Source organism: Saccopteryx leptura, chromosome 4 (genome assembly GCF_036850995.1).
Source record: "Saccopteryx leptura isolate mSacLep1 chromosome 4, mSacLep1_pri_phased_curated, whole genome shotgun sequence".
In the NCBI taxonomy this organism is placed as follows: Eukaryota; Metazoa; Chordata; class Mammalia; order Chiroptera; family Emballonuridae; genus Saccopteryx; species Saccopteryx leptura.
Genome location: NC_089506.1, coordinates 120,488,598 through 120,508,875, shown reverse-complemented (window position 1 = coordinate 120,508,875; position 20,278 = coordinate 120,488,598). Strand labels below are relative to the sequence as shown.

The window sequence follows — 20,278 nt, the reverse complement described above, 5'->3', positions numbered from 1 at the left end:
GATCAGGTCACCCCCAGAAAGACTTGCAGACCTCAGCCTGGGGGGGGGGGCTCTCCCCAGCATGGAAATCCCATGTCTCCCACTTCTGTAAGGGCAACCCAAGCCTTGTAAAAGGTGAGTCTACAGAAGGCCATTTGGCCGTTCACTTTCGTGAGAGAAAGGAAATGCCAAATGTTAAGTAAGCTTGGGCATTCTCAACAATTCCAAGGCCACAGGACAACTTTCAGCAAGAAGTTAAGAGTGGACAGCTCCCAAACCAGCAAAGGGTAAGGGGCCATTTCCTTTTCCGGTCTCAGGTGAGTCATGCTGTAATTTTTCTATACCCACCACTTAAACTCCACGAGGCAGACATTATTATTGCCATTTTAGAGATGAGTAATAATCTGAGGCAAAGTGCAATTAAACAGCTTCTTGCCCAGTAAACTACCATGCTGGAATTTAAACCTGAGTCTGTCTGACTTCAATGCCCAATGATACCACTTTCTAACTTCTCACCTCCTTCCTCTGGACTAGGAGGCTGCAAACAGTAATAGTTTCCATAAAGGCCTTGGTTCAAACACTGTAGAAGCCAATATCAAAGACCCAAGGAGGAAGAAGGCACCTTCAGGAATGACTCCATAGCAGGTCGCAGAGCAAAGCAGGTGTTAAATTGTTGACTTAAGGGGAAGACAGTCAAATCTATTACCTTTTAACTATGATGATCAGGGAAACAGCTCAAGAGTTCATGGTGCCCCAGTGAGTTACACATGCATGAGTTGACTTGAACGGAAGGGTGGGTCCTAAAGACTTAATCGTATAAACAGTAGGTGCTGCCACCCTTGTTCTTAGGTTAGATACTTCCTGAGGGCTTATACAAAAAATGCTACCTAACCCTGCCCCTTACTAAGCCATCCTTCCATACTGAGTGAAGAACCATGTGGATTTCCAACAAGAACTCAAGTTTTAAAGAATGAGTCATTTCTTCTGACTCATGTAAAGAACACAGCATGTTTCTTGTTCATCAGAAAATCTCACTGGAAAGACACTACCTGCACAGCATTTTATCCAACAGCTACCATACAACACAGTTTACTATAGTGTACTAATTCTGGATTTTATTCTAGCTAGCTAAAAATAAGACACGGAAAGGAATTGATATGAAAAAGTGTGTTGCTAATGATGGTATCTTAGAATATAAGTTGCATAAGTTGGTAGATCACAACCTTTTCTTTATTATTCCTCCTTTGGAAGTATTTAGAAAATTAAAATTTTCTCTTGGCAGTTTTACTGAGAGAAATAATTCACATACCACATAATTCTTTGTGTGTGTGTGTGTGTGTGTGTGTGACAGAGACAGAGAGTCAGAGAGAGGGGCAGATAGGGATAGACAGACCAGAAGGGAGATGAGAAGCATCAATTCTTCGTTGTGGCACCTTAGTTTCTCATTGATTGTTTTCTCATATGTGCCTTGACCGAGGGGCTACAACAGACTGAGTGACCTCTTGCTCAAGCCAGCAACCTTGGGCTCAAGCTGGCGACCTCGGGGTTTCGAACCTGGGTCCTCCATGTCCCAGACTGACGCTTTATCTATTGCGCCACCACCTGGTCAGGCTTAAGTGTTTAGTTTTTAATCATTCATTCGTGTCATGCCTTACAATCACTCAGATTGTAGCAACACTGAAGAGGTTTATAGTACAAATGGAGACAAAACTGGATACCAAACATGCAATGACTACACAGGCAAACGTAGGAGGGGGAGGATGAAATGACTACAATGTGAGGACCATGATTTTTTTTCTTTTGCAAAATAATGAGTCTTGCCATAATTAATCATTTGACAGTAAAATATGTATGACAGAAAATCAAACCAGCTCCTGGCTGGGTAGTTCAGTTAGTTAAGAGTGTTGTCCCCATACAGCAGGATTGCAGGTTTAATCTCCGGTCAGGACACATACAAGCATCAATCAATGAATGCATAAATCAGTGGAACAACAAAGTGATCTCTCTCTAAAAATCAATCCCCCCCCCCCCCCCGAAAACCAAACCAACCAACCAAACAAAAAACCCTGGTAGGATAACCACTAGAAAAACAGTGGCATACAACCCAACCCTTCCCATGTCAAAGACCTCTAAGGAAAAGTACGAGTTTAAGCTTTAACATATAACCGCTGCTGTTGAATCCCGTAAAATAACTCTCAGTAAAACATTCTATGACAGAGGGTTCTCCAGATGCTCACCAAGCAAAGGCACACAGGAGCCATTTTCAAAGGCCAGAAGGGGACTCAGCTCCTACGCCACACCAAAAACATGCCTTCCAAAGTGTCCCTCAGGATGGACAGAGCCCTAAGCTGCCTGTTTATGAAAAACTTCAGCATCTTCCATTCTGCATGCGGAGTCCTGGAGGTACAGCAAGCATATGCAAAGCCCAAGCAGACAAATGTTTTGCTGTGCAGTGACCCTGCAGAAGCTGGCACAGGTCTGGAGCCTCTTTCCAGACATGGTCAATAAAGATTTCTTAAGGTTTCAATCTGAAGTGTTGCAATTGCTGGCAGGCTCCTGAAAGTTCTTCCTCAAATCAGTGGTCAACAGCAAATTCCTGGGAAACAAGCTTCCTGGGCAGTTTTTGGTTCCAGATCTTTGATTCTGATATTTTAAAAGATCACTAATCATGCTGGGTCAAGGGGAAGGGGCAGAAGAGGATAGAAAGTGAGGGAACTATTGAACCAATTGTGTCCTTCATCTAGACTCCAAGTCATTTAATAACATGGTAATCAGGACTAACTTGACCTTCTAAAGGGAAATTCAGGTGTGTATGTACAGCCACTGAAGGCAGAGACCTGTTCCCTTGGCAGGCCAGGTCTCCAGGGCAGGGTAAGTGAGGACTTTATGAAGCTCCACCACAATAGAACTTTAAAACAAACCACTAACAGAGTTCCACACCACCCATCAAGGCACCCCAGGACGCCACAGCAAACTTACAAAGGTGCAGTGACATTTAACAGTTTCAAGGGAACACAGCATCATGCAACATCTGTCAGATCTGCACAATGTGTTATTTTTTTCAAGCAGCTACTAGGTTGTGTGCACAATTATACTGACTGTTGGAACCAATGAGTTAAACAGAATTTTTAGGGATTTCTTTTGGCCTAGGAGTTCCATAGGGTGCTGGGGATTGAGAAATGTGGCAACTTCTGACCCACAGGATGAGGGCATATGATCAGATTCACTTTGGCTGAAAAAGGCAAAGCAATGCTAAAACTGTATTTTAGAATCGTTTCCTAAATCTGATAAAAATGACATATGGCCCCAGAGAGTCTCAAACCCCCAGCAGATACTTGAGATCAGACCTTCAAAAGCACGTTCACATATGTCTTCCCATAACGCTGTCATGGCCACCTGGTAAAGTGGGAAGCACATCCCTGACTTCACAGACCGCCAAGTGCAGTTTAAGTTGTGCTGTGATCCACAGCGGCAGAGAGGCCACGCTAGCGCTCAACCCAGGCCTCTGACTCCAAGTCCATGAGACTGGCTCTAAGCTCTGAACTCCACATTTCAGCATGACTTTTCGGCCTGAATAATTTTTTAGATGTTTTCTTTTAATTGGGGTTATACACGCCTTTTAAAAAATGCTGAAACAATTTTTCCCCCACCTGATGATACCTTCTTGACCCAGAGACACTATTTTGACAAATGTTTGCTCCTTGGGCCAGAAGGATTCTTTCCCTGGGTCACAGCCTGGACACAGCACCTCAGGGAGGCTGACCTCCCATGTAGCCAGTGATGCTGCTCCAGCTCTCGAGCCAGATCATTAATGTCCGTGTTTGTTTTCAAAGGAAGGGTGTGTCAGGGACAGTAATTGAGTGGAAATACCTTCATCCACAGGAACTCTGAGAATATGGACAAAATAAACAAGGGAAAAAATTCCAGGGCAACCGAGGTAAAACACGGACAAAGGAGAGTGGTGAAAGGGAAGCTCATATGCCAAGGGCAAACAGATGGAGGAAACACTTAAGCTGTCAGGTTCCCAGCCCTGAAGTGAGGAGCTGAACGAGGGCTTCCTCATCTCATCTGACTTTTCCTGGAACAGCAGTGCTACCTTCTGTTGAGTAATCAGAACACCTGAGTTGGGCTGCTTACTGAAGAGGTAAGGCCAGGGAACTCAAGTGAGAGAAAGCAATATAATAGCCCGAGGCATTGACAGATTGTTTCCCTGGACAGCTCACCACGTCCTCCAGCTTCCTTTACTCCAATTCAAGGTGAAACAGCAAATTCAGAGCTACCCCAGCATCCCTGACACCCAGGCTGATTAAGTAGGACCAGAAGCTCCCCAGAGAAGTATTTGGAGTTGTCATCTCTTATTCAAACCCCCAAATATGGCACTTTGCACTCTACTCATTTGGTAACAACATCAAAGAGATAAAAATGAGGGCAGTTCCTAGTTTTTGTACTCTACACTTGTTGACTTTAAGTCAACAGATAATGAAGTCAGAGAAAACACAACTTTGCTTATCCATAATGCCCAAGTAGCCCCGGTCAGATAGCTCAGCTGGTTAGAGCGTTGTCCCGAAGCACAAAGTTTCCAGTTCAATCCCCAGTCAGGGCACATGCAGGAACAGACTGATGTTCCTTCTCTCTCTCTCTCTCTCCCTCTCCCTTCCTCTCTAAAATCAATAAAATAAACATAAAAAAAAATACCCAAGTCTTCCCAGGAAACCTTTTGGGAGTTTTCTCTCTCTCAGCTCCTAACTTCTCACATGATGTGGTTTTGTCCCCTTTAAGATCTCTCTCCGAGTGTACTCTAGTTTAAATGCGGAGTTATTTTTTTCATTAAGTGAGAGGTAGGGAGGCAGAGACAGACTCTGGCAATGCTCTGCCCATCTGGACTGCTGCTCTGTTGCTCAGCAACTGAGCTATTTTATTGCTTGAGGTGAGGCCCTGGAACCATCCTCAGAGCTCGGGGCCAGATTTGCTCGAATCTTTTGAGCCATGGCTGTGGGAGGATAAGAGAGAGAGAAAGAGATGGGGGAGGAGGGCTTGGAGAAGCAGATGGTTGCTTCTCCTGTGTGCTCTTACCAGGAACTGAACCTGGGACTTCCACACGCCAGGCTGATGCTCTACCTCTGAGCCTACCAGCCAGGGCAAAAGAGGAATTTAATGTTCCAAAACTGGCTCAGTGACATGTGTGGCCAGCCTGGGAAGGAAGCAAAGGAGGACTGGTCGTTGTACCTAACACTACTGAACACAGACTTGCCAGACATTATTAGACTAAGTATATACTTACAATTTACTTAGTTAAGCATCATAAAATAAATGAGGCAGATTTTATCATCATGCCTATTTTCCAGATGAGAAACACTGCTGTTAAGGGCTGTCTCCAAGGGCAGTGGGAATTAAAACCCAGCTCTCTATCTCCAGGGCTCTAACCTTCCTATCGCCTGGGCTGTGTCCTCTTCCTCTGGATGCTCTGCTGCTCCCTGGCAGCTCGAAGTCCCCTAAGGCTAAGAGCAACAGCCTCATGGACACATTCAGAGCAATGAGTGCAGTTATCATAGTTATTTAATATGACTGACCCAAGATTTTTGTTTCTTGAAAAACAGTGGTTCTCAAAGTTGATCAGTGGACCCCTAGGGATCTGCAAGGTCAAAACTATTTTCATAACACAAAGACATTATTTACCTGTTTCAACCTGATGACATTTATAGGAGCAATGGTGGGTCAACTTGTTAACTTGTTGGCCCTTCAGAATAAATCAAGGCAGCAGCACCAAATTCTAGCAGGAGTCGTACTCTCAAAATAAAAGTCAGTTTCACTTCTGAATATCCTTGAGTACAATTTTTTTTTTTTTTTAGCATTCTGTATGATGACACGAGAGGTATGTATAAACTTGGTCATCTCAAGAAAAAGCACTTACGTAATTACTTGAGTTCCAAGCCTAACTAGCTGCTTTCTTTTACCTGACAGAATGAGAGACAAAACTGGTGGTTCTGATTTTGGAGTTTGGCAGACATCTCAAAAACAAAGCCTGTCATTTCAAGGAAAACCGAGAGTATTTATTATAAATAACACTCAAGTGCTCCAGCAAAAATTAGAATCTGGGAAAATGTATATTCCCCACTGGTGAGCAAGACAGCTTCCCAATACTTAATGGCTTGTCTGATGAGATCAGCTATGTTACAAACAAATACAATTTTTTTTTTTTTTAACTTTTATAGAACCAAATATGCCTAACCAGATAGTGGCACAATAGATAGAGCATCGACCTGGGATGCTGAGGACCCAGGTTGGAGACTCCGAGTTCACCAGCTTGAGTGAGGGCTCACTGGCTTGAGCAAGGGGTCACAGGCTTGGCTGGAGCTCCCCGGTTCAAGGCATGTATGAGAAAGCAATCAAAAAACAACGTGCTGCAACTACGAGTTGATACTTCTCATCTCTCTCCCCTTCTTGTCTCTCTCTCTCTTGCTAAAAAAACAAAAAACAAACGTGTCAACATTGAGAAGATCTGCATAACTCAGTGAACCGGTGTTTTCCAAGTCACTAGTGTCCAATGATGTAGTATCATGTATGGGCAAAAGAACCATTCTAAGTGCAAGAGAGACTGTGGATTTTAATGCAGCAGAGTACAGAATTTCACTGCTAAGGATTCTGCACCGCAACTAACTAACTTAGAAAACTATCACTTGTTGAGTTCTGATGAAGTATCAAAGACTATCCACGGTACCTAAGTAACTATTCAAACACTTCTCTTTCAAATGACCTAAATGTGTGAAGACAGTTTTTTCATATACTTCAACCAAAGCAACATATGACAACAGACTGAATGCAGCAGTTGAGAACCTAGCTGTCTACTAAGGCAAACATTAGACATTAAGGAAACTTGTAAAATAATGCCTTTCTTTGTATTAACTTTCTTAATTTTGGAAATAGTAATTTTTCATAAAAATGCTATTTATGTTAATATGTAATAGGTTATTTTTTTTTGTATTTTTCCGGTGAGAAGCGGGGGAGGGGGTGCGGGAGGAGGCAGACTGACAGACTCCTGCTTGCGCCCGACCAGGATCCACCTGGCATGCCCACCAGGAGGTCATGTTCAGCCCATCTGGGGTGTTGTTGCTCCACTGTAACCAGAGCCATTTTAGTGCCTGAGGTGGAGGCCATGGAGCCATACTCAGCAACCGGGCTAACTTTGCTCCAACGGAGCCTTGGCTGAGGGAGGGGAAGAAACAAAGGAGAGGGGGCAGGGTGGAGAAGCAGATGGGCGCTTCTCCTGTGTGCCCTGGCTGGGAATCGGCCTGGGACTTCCACACGCCAGGTCAATGCTCTACCACTGAGCCAACCAGCCAAGGCCTATAACAGGTTATTTTAAACTTTTTTTTAAATTTATTTATTCTTTTTAGAGAAGAGAGAGAGAGACAGACAGACAGACAGACAGAGAAGGGGGGAGGAGCAGGAAATATCAACTCCCATATGTGCCCTGACCAGGTAAGCCTAGGGATTTGAACTGGCAACCTCAGTGTTCCAGGTCGACGCTTTATCCACTGCACCACCACAGGTCAGGCTATAACAGGTTATTTTAAAGCACTTCAAGATTTTCTCAGTTTAACTTCTAAGAAAATAAATGTCAACAGATAAAACCAAAATGAAGAAAAACTTTTTGAGATCCTAATAATTTTTTTATCTAAGCTAGAGACAGAAGGACAGATAGGGACAGACAGACAGGAAGGAGAGAGATAAGAAGCATCAATTCTTTTTTGCTCTCTCATATGTGCCTTGGCCAAGGGGCTCCAGCAAAGCAAGTGACCCCTTCTTCAAGCCAGCGACCTTGGGCTCAAGTCTATGATCTCACACTCAAGCCAGCAACACTGCACTCAAGCTCAATGAGCCCGCACATAAGCCAGTAACCTTGAGATTTCAAACCTCTGCATCCCAGTCCAATGCTCTATCCACTGCACTACATCCTGGTCAGGTGGGATCCTAATATTTAATTTTGTAAAGGAGCCAAAAGGGCCTGGCCTATGGTGGCATAGTGCAGTGGTCCCCAACCTTTTTTGGGCCATGGACCAGTTAATGTCAGAAAATATTTTCACGGGCCCTGGCCAGTTGGCTCAGCGGTAGAGCGTCGGCCTGGTGTGCAGGGGATCCGGGTTCGATTCCCGGCCAGGGCACATAGGAGAAGCGCCCATTTGCTTCTCCAACCCCCCCCCCCCCCTTCCTCTCTCTTTCTTCCCCTCCTGCAGCCAAGGCTCCATTGGAGCAAAGATGGCACGGGTGCTGGGGATGGCTCCTTGGCCTCTGCCCCAGGCGCTAGAGTGGCTCTGGTCGCGGCAGAGCGACCCCCCAGAGGGGCAGAGCATCGCCCCCTGGTGGGCGTGCCGGGTGGATCCCGGTTGGGCGCATGCGGGAGTCTGTCTGACTGTCTCTCCCCGTTTCGAGCTTCAGAAAAATACAAAAAAAAAAAATATATTTTCACAGACCGGCCTTTAGGGTTGGACGGATAAATGTATCACGTGACCGAGACAAGCGTCAAGAGTGAGTCTTAGATGGATGTAACAGAGGGAATCTGGTCATTTTTAAAAAATAAAACATCATTCAGACTTAAATTTAAATAAAACAGAAATAATGTAAGTTATTTATTCTTTCTCTGCGGACCAGTACCGGTCCGTGGCCTGGGGGTTGGGGACCACTGGCATAGTGGATCAAGTGTCGATCTAGAATACTGAGGTCTCCCATTTGAAACCATGGCCTTTGCCCAGTTAAGGCACATATGAATAGAAACCAATGAACAAGTAAAGTAAAGCAACTATGAGTTGAAACTTCTCGCTCATCCCCCCTCTTCTGTTTATAAAATCAATCAATCAAAAAAAAAAAAAAAAGGAACCAAAAGTTTCTGAGAACTGCAATAGTGAAAAATTAATAGATCTTAAAAAGCCAAACTAGGAAGGAGTGCCACCCAGTGGAAAAGACATGTGTGACATCAATCCATTTGCTAACAAAATATACTATTGTTAGAAACCTCAAAGAAATTTTTTTAAGAGCTTTATTAAGGAAATGTGAAAATTTTACTGAAAGATTTTCTTTTCTTTTTTTACAGAGACAGAGAGAGAGTCAGAGAGAGGGATAGATAGGGACAGACAGACAGGAACGGAGAGAGATGAGAAGCATCAATCATCAGTTTTTCGTTGTGACACCTTAGTTGTTCATTGATTGTTTTCTCATATGTGCCTTGACTGTGGGCCTTCAGCAGACCGAGTAACCTCTTGCTCAAGCCAGCGACCTTGGGTCCAAGCTAGTGAGCTTTGTTCAAACCAGATGAGCCCACGCTCAAGCTGGCGACCTTGGTGGTCTCGAACCTGGGTCCTCGGCATCACAGTCCGATGCTCTATCCACTGTGCCACTGCCTGGTAAGGCAAAACCTCGAAGACTTAAGGCAGAAATATTCAAAATTAAAGGTTTAGAATACAAAAGTATTGTTAAATATAAACTGAAAACTTAAACGTGCGAGAAAAGTTCCAAAACGGAGGGTTGAGAGGAGTTTGAGATGTAGGCCGATACCTGGGAAACAGTCTGATGCCAGCTTTGGCTAGAGAGGAAGTCAAGGCCCTGAATAAGGCAAGGGGGGGCACAGAAGACTCATGCTGGGGACTATTTTTAGTCCTTGGAGATGCCACGAGGATTCACTGTCCCCTGGTGGGCCTCTCCTAGCCACTGGAGACTGGAGATCTGTGCTGGTGAGCTCCATCTGACCCCCTCCAGGCTCACCCTCCAAAAGAACTGTATCGACAGACTCTGAGGGCTGGATTTTGTGTTCTGATTTCTGAGGGCTCCCCAACAGGAACAGATATTGTTCCCTGAAAGCTTTTTCATTCCACAGACTTGAACTCCAAATGACTGAATGGCAGGAATATAAATTATAGCATAGGGCCCTGGTCGGTCAACTGCGGCTCGCGAGCCACATGCAACTCTTTGGCCTCTTGAGTGTGGCTCTTCCACAGAATACCATGTGCGGGTGCTACCTCGATAAGGAATGTACCTACCTATATAGTTTAAGTTTAAAAAATTTGGCTCTCAAAAGAAACTTCAATCATTGTACTGTTGATATTTGGCTCTGTTGACTAATAAGTTTGCCGACCACTGGCATAGGGGATACAGTCAATAATACTGTAATAACTATGTATGATGCCAGGTGGGTACTGGAAATATCAGGGGGACCACTTTATAAAGTAAGTGACTATCTAGTCATTATGCTGTATACCTGAAAACAATATAAAATAATACTAAATATCAACTCTGATTAAAGACCCTGGCTGATTGGCTCAGTGATAGAGGATCAGCCTGGAGTGTGGATGTCCCAGGATTGCTTCCTGGTCAGGACACACAGGAGAAGCAACCATCTGCTTCTCCACCTCTCCCTCTCCGCTTCTCTCTCTTTGCTTCCTGCAGGTATGGCTTGACTGGTTCTAGAGAGTTGGCCTCAGGAGCTGAGGATGGCTCTTTGGCCTCCACCTCAGGCACTTAAAAAAATAAAAAAGGGCTCAGTTGTTGAACAATGGAGCAACCACCACAGATGGGCAGAGCATCACCCCCTAGTGGGCTTGCCGGGTGGATCCTGGTCCAGGTGTATGCATGAGGATGGCTCTCTGCCTCCCTTCCTCTCACTAAAAAAATAACAAAAAGACTGTACACATAATTAAAAATAAAGTAAAGCACATCAGTCAAGGAGCAAGTATAAATGATGTTTTCAACTTTCTTATGGGACTAAGAAAGGGGAGGCTGAACACAAAAGACACTCTAACAAACTTTGTATTTCTGCCCCCACCCCCACATTCTTTCTCTCTCATAAAGGAATGTCATTTCCAGGGGCTTTGCTGTTTGAATCACTGTATTCCAGAAGGGTAACAGTTAGGTGCACATACCCTGCTCTTCAGCCAGCTTTCTCCCAGGAGGCTCCAGCTTGGGGCAAAATCCGGCAATTCTACACATAAAGGCTCCAGGTCCCACAAATCCTCCCTTCCTTCTACCACTGAAGCTGCAACACTGGGGGCTCCTTGGGCTTATTTTATGCACAGGTTCCAAGACCCACAAACCCAAAATACTGAGACAGAAGCCAAATATTAATACCTTTTTTTGGGGGGGAAGGTAGAGACAGAGTCAGAGAGAGGGACAGATAGGGACAGACAGGAAGGGAGAGAGATGAGAAGCATCAATTCTTTGTTGCGGCACCTCAGTTGTTCATTGATTGCTTTCTCATATGTGCCTTGACCAGGGGCTACAGCAGACCAAGTGACCCCTTGCTCGAGCCAGCGACCTTGGGCTCAAGCTGGCGAGCCTTGTTCAAACCAGATGAGCCTGCGCTCAAGCTGGCGACCTCGGAGTCCCGAACCTGGGTCCACCACATCCCAGTCCGATGCTCTATCCACTGCGCGACCACCTGGTCAAGCCAAATATTAATACTATTACCTATTTTCTTTCTTTTCTTTTTTGTTTGTACTGACTATTATTTTTCTGCAAGCCCAAGCAGAGCTGTGACCCTCCTTCCAAATCATAGGCCTGCCTTCCTGCAGGTAATACTTGAATGAGTAAGCCTGGGATCCTCAAAAGGCACAGAAAGGAGCCTGTATTTGCTGTTCCTAGAATACATATTTTTCTCCCGCATGCTGATGCTAAAACCTCTTGGTAAAGTGTTTTTCTTCTCTGCATCATCCATATTCTTTCATGAGTTTTATTTCAGTGCTTGTACACAGTTTTACACAATCACAGAATCAGTTAAAAATTGGAACAGCTCCTGTGTTGTTTTCATATCAAATATACTACTGTTTTAGCCTGACCAGGCGGTGGCACAGTGGATAGAGTGCCGGACTGGGATGTGGAGGACCCAGGTTCGAGACCCCGAGATCACCAGCTTGAGTGCAGGCTCATCTGGTTTGAGCAAAGCTCACCAGCTAGGATCCAAGGTCACTGGCTTGAGCAAGGGGTTACTTGGTCTGCTGTAGCCCCATGGTCAAGGCACATATGAGAAAGCAATCAATGAATAACTAAGTGCCACAATGAAAAACTGCTGATTGATACTTCTCATCTCTCTGCGTTCGAGTCTGTCTATCCCTCTCTCTGACTCTCGCTCTGTCTCTAGGCGGGGTGGGGTGGGGGGGATGGATATACACACACACACTACTGTTTTAGATTCTAACTGGGTATAATTATCCTAAATTCTACTAGGTCACCTCGAAGGCCTCGTCTGGTTTTAAAGTAGTTTTTAATTTAAAAAAACAACAACAACCTGGTCCTTATTCCCCAGACCAGAGTGATGGAATCAGTCTTTCTCTTTGAAAAACAAAACAAAACTGGTCCCTAAAGAATGTTTCTCCAATAAGCATCCTTGTACAAATGCTCAGTGCACAGTAGAGCAAGCCTACCCAACACAGAGGGTGGTTCTTAAACTTTAGCATGATAGGGTCAAGGACTGTGACAGAAAATTCTGCTAATCACTCTCGGCTGCTTCTGGTTGGAAATATAAGAAGGTATGACTATGCTGTTCCAAAAAAGACCATTGTGTATGGTTTACCCAAGAAAGGAAGGACACAAGCCTGGGAAAACAATAAGACTCAGCCTCCCCAACAGCAGGGGGAGGCCTTATCCTGTCTCACCTTCTCTGGCCCTTCTTCTCTTCTACACAACTAAAAAGAACCCAGAGTTCACAAAGTAGCACTCACGCTTCCTGATTCTGGAAACACTCCCATATCTAATCTACGTGGATGCAAAGCACAGGTAGGCTGCTACACTCAGCCAGGCCTCTAGCCTCTCTAGTCTGGAGATCTGGCACCCTCTGTTATAAGGCTGGGGGTCTAGGCTGCCTCAGGACTTTCTCCTTCTAGAGTCATCTCCAGGTTTCTTTATGAAACTGATGTCATCCCAGAACATTAGCACATGGATGCAGTGTGTTAGTGGAACAGACCTTGACCAGACATATCAACTGAACCATAATGTTACAATGCCTTGTTCATATCCAGCCACCCACCACATCCAACACCAAATACCTTTGGGTCATCAGCCTCAGGTTTTTCAGTCTCTGAATCGTCATCTTCCTACAAGACAAAGAATTTAGAGGATTAAGCTTAAAGTAGTGGGCCTGAGGGTTCTCACATGCATAACTTGGGTTTGGAGCAAATTTACTCAGCCTGGGTCATCCCACCAAGAACCCCCTCCCATTATATGACCCAGAACTAGAGAAAAGGAGATGTTCTGGGGGGATAAAGAACATTAGCAGCTCAAAGTCATTACTCCAGCAGTACCATCATCTACACCAATGAAAAGGCCTGAGATTAAAAATCACACACAGAAAAATGGAGAAAAGGCCACAATATGCTTCAGAAAAGGACAAGGCCAGGCCCCACAGGGTAAAACAGGAATACTTCTTCCAGTGAAATACTACTTAAAACCAGAAACATAAACTTTTTTCCTTCTTTACTTTTCATGAACACAGATACATCCAGCTCACACCATGACATCATTCATTATCAGACTGCCATTACACACACACATACCCCAGCACTTCCAACCAGTAGCATTTGCACCAACATGAACAGCAGAAAGGTAGGCACCAAATGACCAGGACAAGTGACCCAGGAAAGGCATGACTAAAGGGCAGTGCCCAGCCTTTCCTGGGTCTCAGTTGACTGTGCCCTGCCTCCATCCAAGTTCTCACAGAACTGCCATTTACTGTTCTATCCAGTCTTATCCCTTATCCAAACAGCCTGCCTGACACAAAGCACCACATGCACAAGGCATTCTTCAAATCATGCACTGGTCTCACACAAGCTGGCCCAACATTCCACTGAATGTTAATGAAGGAGAAAGACCAGCTGCCCTATTAAGTAGCTATATTCGTGTCTGATCCACTACACAGAACACCCCAACGCACGGAACCTTTAACTTAACAGCCAGAAAAAAATTAAGTTTCATTTGAAACTGAATTTTTTCAACTGAGCTACACTTTAGCCACCATAAATAACACTCCAGATGTTAATATAAACCTCACCTGAGAAACTCGAATAACCTATACTGATGGGTTTGTGATCTAATTGTCCCATAAGGCGTCAGCCAGCCAAAGGTTTTAAATGTAATCTCCATAATCTCCTTAAAATGAACCCAATCAGGTCAAGTGTCAGAAATGCAGCTCAGCCAAATACAATCACATTTTAGAATGTCTATATTGGGATTTGATGAGAGGGCTTGAATAAAATATGAAAGAAAGCTTAAATACAATGAAACTCCTAAGCAAAGCAAATGTGGAATAACACTTCTGAATACACTGTAGATTTTTTTTTTTTTTTTGTATTTTTCCGAAGCTGGAAATGGGGAGAGACAGTCAGACAGACTCCCGCATGCGTCCGACCGGGATCCACCTGGCACACCCACCAGGGGGCGACGCTCTGCCCACCAGGGGGCGATGCTCTGCCCCTCCGGGGCGTCGCTCTGTTGCGACCAGAGCCACTCTAGCGCCTGGGGCAGAGGCCAAGGAGCCATCCCCAGCGCCCGGGCCATCTTTGCTCCAATGGAGCCTCGCTGCGGGAGGGGAAGAGAGAGACAGAGAGGAAGGAGAGGGGGAGGGGTGGAGAAGCAGATGGGCGCTTCTCCTGTGTGCCCTGGCCGGGAATCGAACCCGGACCCCTTGCACGCCAGGCCGACGCCCTACCACTGAGCCAACCGGCCAGGGCCTACACTGTAGATTTACTGAAGAAAATAATGATGTTAAGCCAGAACCTATGCACTTAAGAAAAGTCAGGAAAAGAACATAACAGTGCAAAGTTTTCTAATCAATTTCAGTCAATTCTGAATTATTAACATTAATGGTAGGGCTAGGGCATGATAATACCTTCCAAAAGAGCATAAAATACAAAGCGAGGTTCATTCTTTTTTTTTTTTACAAAGCAAGGTAGGTTATTTTTAATTTGGAAAGCATATTAACACACTGCTTACAAAAATTAGGGGATCAGGGAACATGCAGATACTCCAGTACTTTCAGCCTTTTGTATAGTACATTTTCACCAATGAAATAAAAGTTGGTTTTGCATCTCATTTGCATAATCAACTTTCTTTGACATGTCATTTGCTTTTCTGATATTCTTGTTTAATAAGAAAAAGAAATGCTTTTTTTATCTCTTTATATTCATTTTAAAATATCCCCTAATTTCTGTGAGCAGTATAATAACATTTAAATATCAATACATAACAAAGTTTTAAAAAAACAATAATAAAGGACATTGAATGTTTCAATCAAAGCTGTTACTAAATATTCAAATTCAACTTTGTATGTATTTGTTCTAAGCACCAGCCTGAATTCTTGTTTTTTCCAAACTTAAATTCTGGCTCATGATGCTTAGGTGACAGTATACCTAAAGTCTTTCAGGTTAAGACACAAGCTCTCTTTTGTTAGCCAATATATACTAACCTTTAGGCAGGATTTGTGATCAAGAACCAAGGGCGCCTGACCAGGCGGTGGCGCAGTGGATAGAGCATTGGACTGGGATGCCGAGGACCAGCTCGAGACCCTGAGGTCGCCAGCTTGAGCGTGGGCTCATCTGGCTTGAGCAAAATAAAAAAGCTCACCAGCTTAGACCCAAGGTCGCTGGCTCAAGCAAGGGGTTACTCAGTCTGCTGAAGGTCCGCGGTCAAGGCACATACGAGAAAGCAATCAATGAACAACTAAGGTGTCGCAACAAAAAACTGATGATTGATGCTTCTCATCTCTCTCCGTTACTGTCTGTCTGTCCCTATCTATCCCTCTCTCTGACTCACTCTCTCTGTCCCTGTAAAGAAAAAAAAAAAAAAAGAACCAAGGGCATTGTGATGAACAGTGCCAAGTAAAATTTTAGGAGAGAAGTTAAGAAGGATTAAATCATACACACAATAATATTAACTTTCCTTCCTAATTTTTTAAATAAAATGAAAGATTTTTTTAATAAAATGAAAGATTTTAAAGTGCCTCAATCAAGATTAAAAACAATACAGAGTTGATTGTAGATATAAATGATACACCAAGAAGCCATCCCCAGCGCCCGGGCCATCTTTGCTCCAATGGAGCCTCGGCTGGCTGCGGGAGGGGAAGAGAGAGACAGAGAGGAAGGAGAGGGGGAGGGGTGGAGAAACAGATGGGCGCTTCTCCTGTGTGCCCTGGCCGGGAATCGAACCCGGGACTTTTGCACGCCAGGCTGACGCTCTACCACTGAGCCAACCGGCCAGAGCCAGGAACAGATTTACTTACTGATTGTTTGCTGTTGTCATCTTCTTCTTCTTCATAACCTTCTTCATCACCCCCAATGCGAGAAAAATCATCCTCTCCATAGGCTTCAGATACTAGTCCGCCTTTCTCCTCTTAAACAGAGGAATAAATAAATAAATAAATAAATAAATAAATAAGGGGGAAAATTCAAAAAAACCTTTCAGTGATTTGAGTGGATAGTACTATATCTTAAGATAAAAAGAGAACCTAAATCTCATGATAAATGACCTTAGGCCCCAGATTCTGTTGAGTACCTCTACTGATGTCTACCTTGTATTTTAGGCACCATTGAACTCATCTCAAGTACTCCGTCATCCTCATTTATGTGTGTCCTCGACTAGGAACAGGAGCTTGAACATGGGGCTTTCCAATCACACCCACTTGAGAAACAATCTTTTATTATGTTTAAAACAATACAAGCAAACAAAAACAAAACCTACAAAACAATACAAATTACTGGGAAATCACCAGACGAACCTCCAGCCTGGCAAAGACCACACACAACTGAGTAGCAGCCCGGCAAGGTAGCTTGGCTGGTTAGAGCATCATCCTGATGTACACCAGAAGTTGGGGTCCCATCCAGCCTCAGTGCACATATCAGAATCAACCAATGAATGCATAAATAAGTGGAACAACAAATCGACGTTTCTCGCTCTCTCTCTCCCTTTCATTCTCTATTTAAAAAAAAACACAAAAAAAACACCACAGCCTAACCAGGCAGTGGCGTAGTGGATAGAGTGTTGGGCTGGGATGCCGAGGACCCAGGTTCGAGACCCCGAGGTCGCCAGCTTGAGCGCGGGCTCATTTGATTTGAGCAAAAGCTCACCAGCTTGGACCCAAGGTCGCTGGCTTGAGCAAGGGGTTACTCGGTCTGCTGAAGGCCCGCGGTCAAGGCACATATGAGAAAGCAATCAATGAACTAAAGTGCCACAAAGAGAAACTGATGACTGATGCTTCTCGTCTCTCTCCGTTCCTGTCTGTCTCTATCCCTCTCTCTGACTCTGTAAAAAAAAAAAAAAAAAAAAAAAAAAAAAAAAAGCACAAACAAACAAAAAACCCACCACAAACAAAACCGAGAGTAGCTAACCTAGTCCAAGCCCCCTCATTTTCCAGATGAGGAAACCAAGGCCCAGAAATGTTAGGTAACTTACTGCCTCTCTATGCTCCCAAATAAATCTGTTCTTACTTCCTAACATCGTGATTCTCAACCTGACTAGGGCAACAAATCACCGAAGGGTTTTAACTCACAAAATAATGAAATCACCAAGGAGCCTTGGAAAGCTCACATATGCCCAGATCTACCCTAGATGTACAGAAATCAGACTCTCATAGTAGAGACCAAATTTTTTAGAAGCTCCAAGATGCATCTAGGGTACATTACCAGTTAAAAGTTATAAATCTAATAAGATACAACCTTTACCATCCCTCACCTACGTTTTACTCATCACTCTCTTCCATCAATCCGTATTCCCCCACCTTAATTTTGGGGCCCGAAATTTGAAAAAAAATGTATTATATCAAGTTTCTGAACTCAAGTTTTATTCACCATAAAATTCATGCAACTTCTCAACCGCGTGAAATGCAAGTAAAAAAACTACAACCATTGTATAAGGCGCACCCAGCTTTTAGACACCAAGTTTTTCGAAAAAATAGTGCGTCTTATACATGGGGAATACGGTAGGTAGTGTTTCAGTAACCTCGGGCCCTCTCCATCCATTGTCTATCGCTCTGTCAGCAAGATGCCCTGCAAAGATTTTTAGTCAGTTTAGCCAGAATAATCGAATCAATGGAAGAAAACGATCCATTCCGCCAAGAACCCCATAGGGCTTCGGGACCCATTCTTGGGGCACAATGACCATCTCTTTTCCTCCCTTCTGCAAGGAGAGCAGCATTCCGGGCAAACACCTGCTTTTTCCCTTCCACCTCCCTTCTTGGGCCTCACCAGCCGCGCTGCCTGCCGTTTCGACTCCAGTCTCGCCGTCAGACTCGGGCTCTGAATCTTCCGCATATACTGCCAGTGAAGACAGAACATTTTTCTTCCCCGCCATTTTAGCTCCACAATCCCTGCGTGGCTCACTTCGATGACTCCAGAAAGCCGACTTCAGTGCGGAAAGGAGAGTTCTTCCGGATCCCAGGGGATCCCGCGTCCGTTCCAGACCGGGAACCAATCGAGACGGCTGTTTTTGCGCCTGGCCCCGCCCCTCGCGTAGCGCTAGTGCAACGTCATTACTGCGCGACGGACCCAAGGTTGCATAGAATTTACCGGATGATAAATGTTCAGCTGTTTGGTTTCCCCGTGTTGGCGGTGGCGGTGGGGGTTTTCGTGTAGTTCCTGAGCCAGCAGGCATCAACGGCCTGCAGAAGAGCCCTTCGCTCCTGGGTGGTCCAGGACCAGCTCTGTCTGATATCTGGGATTGAAAAGAGGGAGACTTCGACCGAGGAAGGAGGAAAAGAGTTGATCTGGGACTCAGAGGAGGAAAGAACTCTCCTCTGGGAGTTGGGAAGAGGGTCAGAGTAGTGGGGGGAAGAATAATCGTCATGGTTATGCTTGTAGAAGGAGCGGAAGGTGGGTCTTAGACAAACAGTTCCTCCTTTTCCAAACTATTCCGAAGACTTTTGTGTTTCTTCTTGTGACTTTCTAGATCTGTGCTATATATACTGTCGCCTGGAATAGTTCAGTTTTTATTTTCACTGACGTAAAAGTGGAGCTGTTAATTACGTAGCAATGTATTTCTTGAGGCTGTTCACCTAGAGCTGTATTAATTGAAAACAATATATTGCTTGAGTGTAACCAAGTAAATTTATACTCATTGAGAAAAATAAGCAGTATTATAAAACCAGAACAGAGGTTCTTGTCACAATCATGTGACCACCTTTTCCTTAACATTTGGCCACTGTCTGTTGCTAAGATGAACGTCCACCATTTCTCTCCTTTTGACCCTGAGCGTCGAGTCCGGAGCACGTTGAAGAAGGTCTTTGGGTTTGACTCTTTTAAGACGCCTTTACAGGAGAGTGCGACCATGGCTGTAGTGAAAGGTAACATTGCCAAACTACCTGTGTTTACATTTATGCTGGCTATACTGTAGCACTGCTGTGGAACACTCATTCTAACCTTTCCTATCTCCCCACCCTTGGTCCTTTAATAGGTTTTGGAAATGTTGTAGACTTGTTATCCAAAACTTACAGTTTTATTGGCAGAACCACCCAGCTGTTCTGTTTCTTACATTTCATAGTCAGAACTACAGATTGTCTTTGAAAACAGTTCATAGATTCCCATTAATTTGTGTGGGAGTAGCAGGATAGCCTAATTCAGTCACTGACCTAGGTAACCCTTTGTTAAAGATTGAGTGGCCTGGCCCTGATCATTTGGCTCAGCGGTAGTGCGTCGGCCCGGTGTGTGGAAGTCCTGGCCAGGGCACACAGGAGAAGTGCCTACCTGCTTCTCCACCCTTCTCCCTTTCCTTTCTCTCTGTCTTTTCCCCTCCCTCAGCCAAGGCTCCATTGGAGCAAAAGTTGGTCTGGGCGCTGAGGATGGCTCCATGGTCTTTGCCCCAGGCTCAAGAATGGCTCTGGTTGCAACAGAGCAACGCCCCAGATGGGCAGAGCATCACCCCCAGTGGGCATTCTGGGTGTATCCTGGTCAGGCACATGCAGAGTCTTTCTGCCTCCTGGCTTTTCACTTCAGAAAAATACAAAAAACAAACAAAACCTGAGTGGCCTGGAACCGAAACAGAGAAGGAAATAGTAATAATATAAACCTGAGTTGTTGACAAATGGAAGTTGTCAAGAGGTGATCAGCACTGTAATATTAATTACACTGTAACATTTATAAACATAAAACATCTAGATGATGTTGCTTCCAAGTCTACACAGATATGCCTACTCATCTAGGAAGTATTTGGCTTTCATTGTTATTTAGTTCAATCATGTATATTCCAGCAGACTCAGATTTCTTAACCTTGTAGTCATTATTACCATTACTTGAAATAGTTTGTGTTCTTTTTCAAATGTTCCTATATCCCTTTT

At 44.4% G+C, this 20,278-nt stretch overlaps 2 protein-coding genes across 7 annotated transcripts in view; one reads left to right on the top strand and one right to left on the bottom strand.

The window, feature by feature from the left end:
- Positions 1–18,368, bottom strand: part of SAP30BP (SAP30 binding protein) — a 42,015-nt gene extending 23,647 nt beyond the window's left edge. Inside the window, exons 1-3 of the mRNA XM_066383747.1 lie at positions 18,195–18,368; positions 16,235–16,344; positions 13,008–13,055 (exon numbers count right to left, since the gene is read on the bottom strand). Coding sequence (XP_066239844.1) covers positions 13,008–13,055; positions 16,235–16,344; positions 18,195–18,300 — 264 coding nt within the window. The 5' untranslated portion in view covers positions 18,301–18,368. The remainder of the gene's footprint in view (positions 1–13,007; positions 13,056–16,234; positions 16,345–18,194) is intronic.
- A 125-nt stretch (positions 18,369–18,493) lies between these two features.
- RECQL5 (RecQ like helicase 5) overlaps positions 18,494–20,278 on the top strand; it is a 47,855-nt gene continuing 46,070 nt past the window's right edge. For 4 of the 6 annotated variants that reach the window (XM_066381226.1, XM_066381224.1, XM_066381223.1 and 1 more), the window contains exon 1: positions 18,825–19,288. In XM_066381226.1, coding sequence (XP_066237323.1) covers positions 19,162–19,288 — 127 coding nt within the window. In that variant the 5' untranslated portion in view covers positions 18,825–19,161. The other 2 variants (XM_066381221.1, XM_066381225.1) reach the window with 2 other exon arrangements.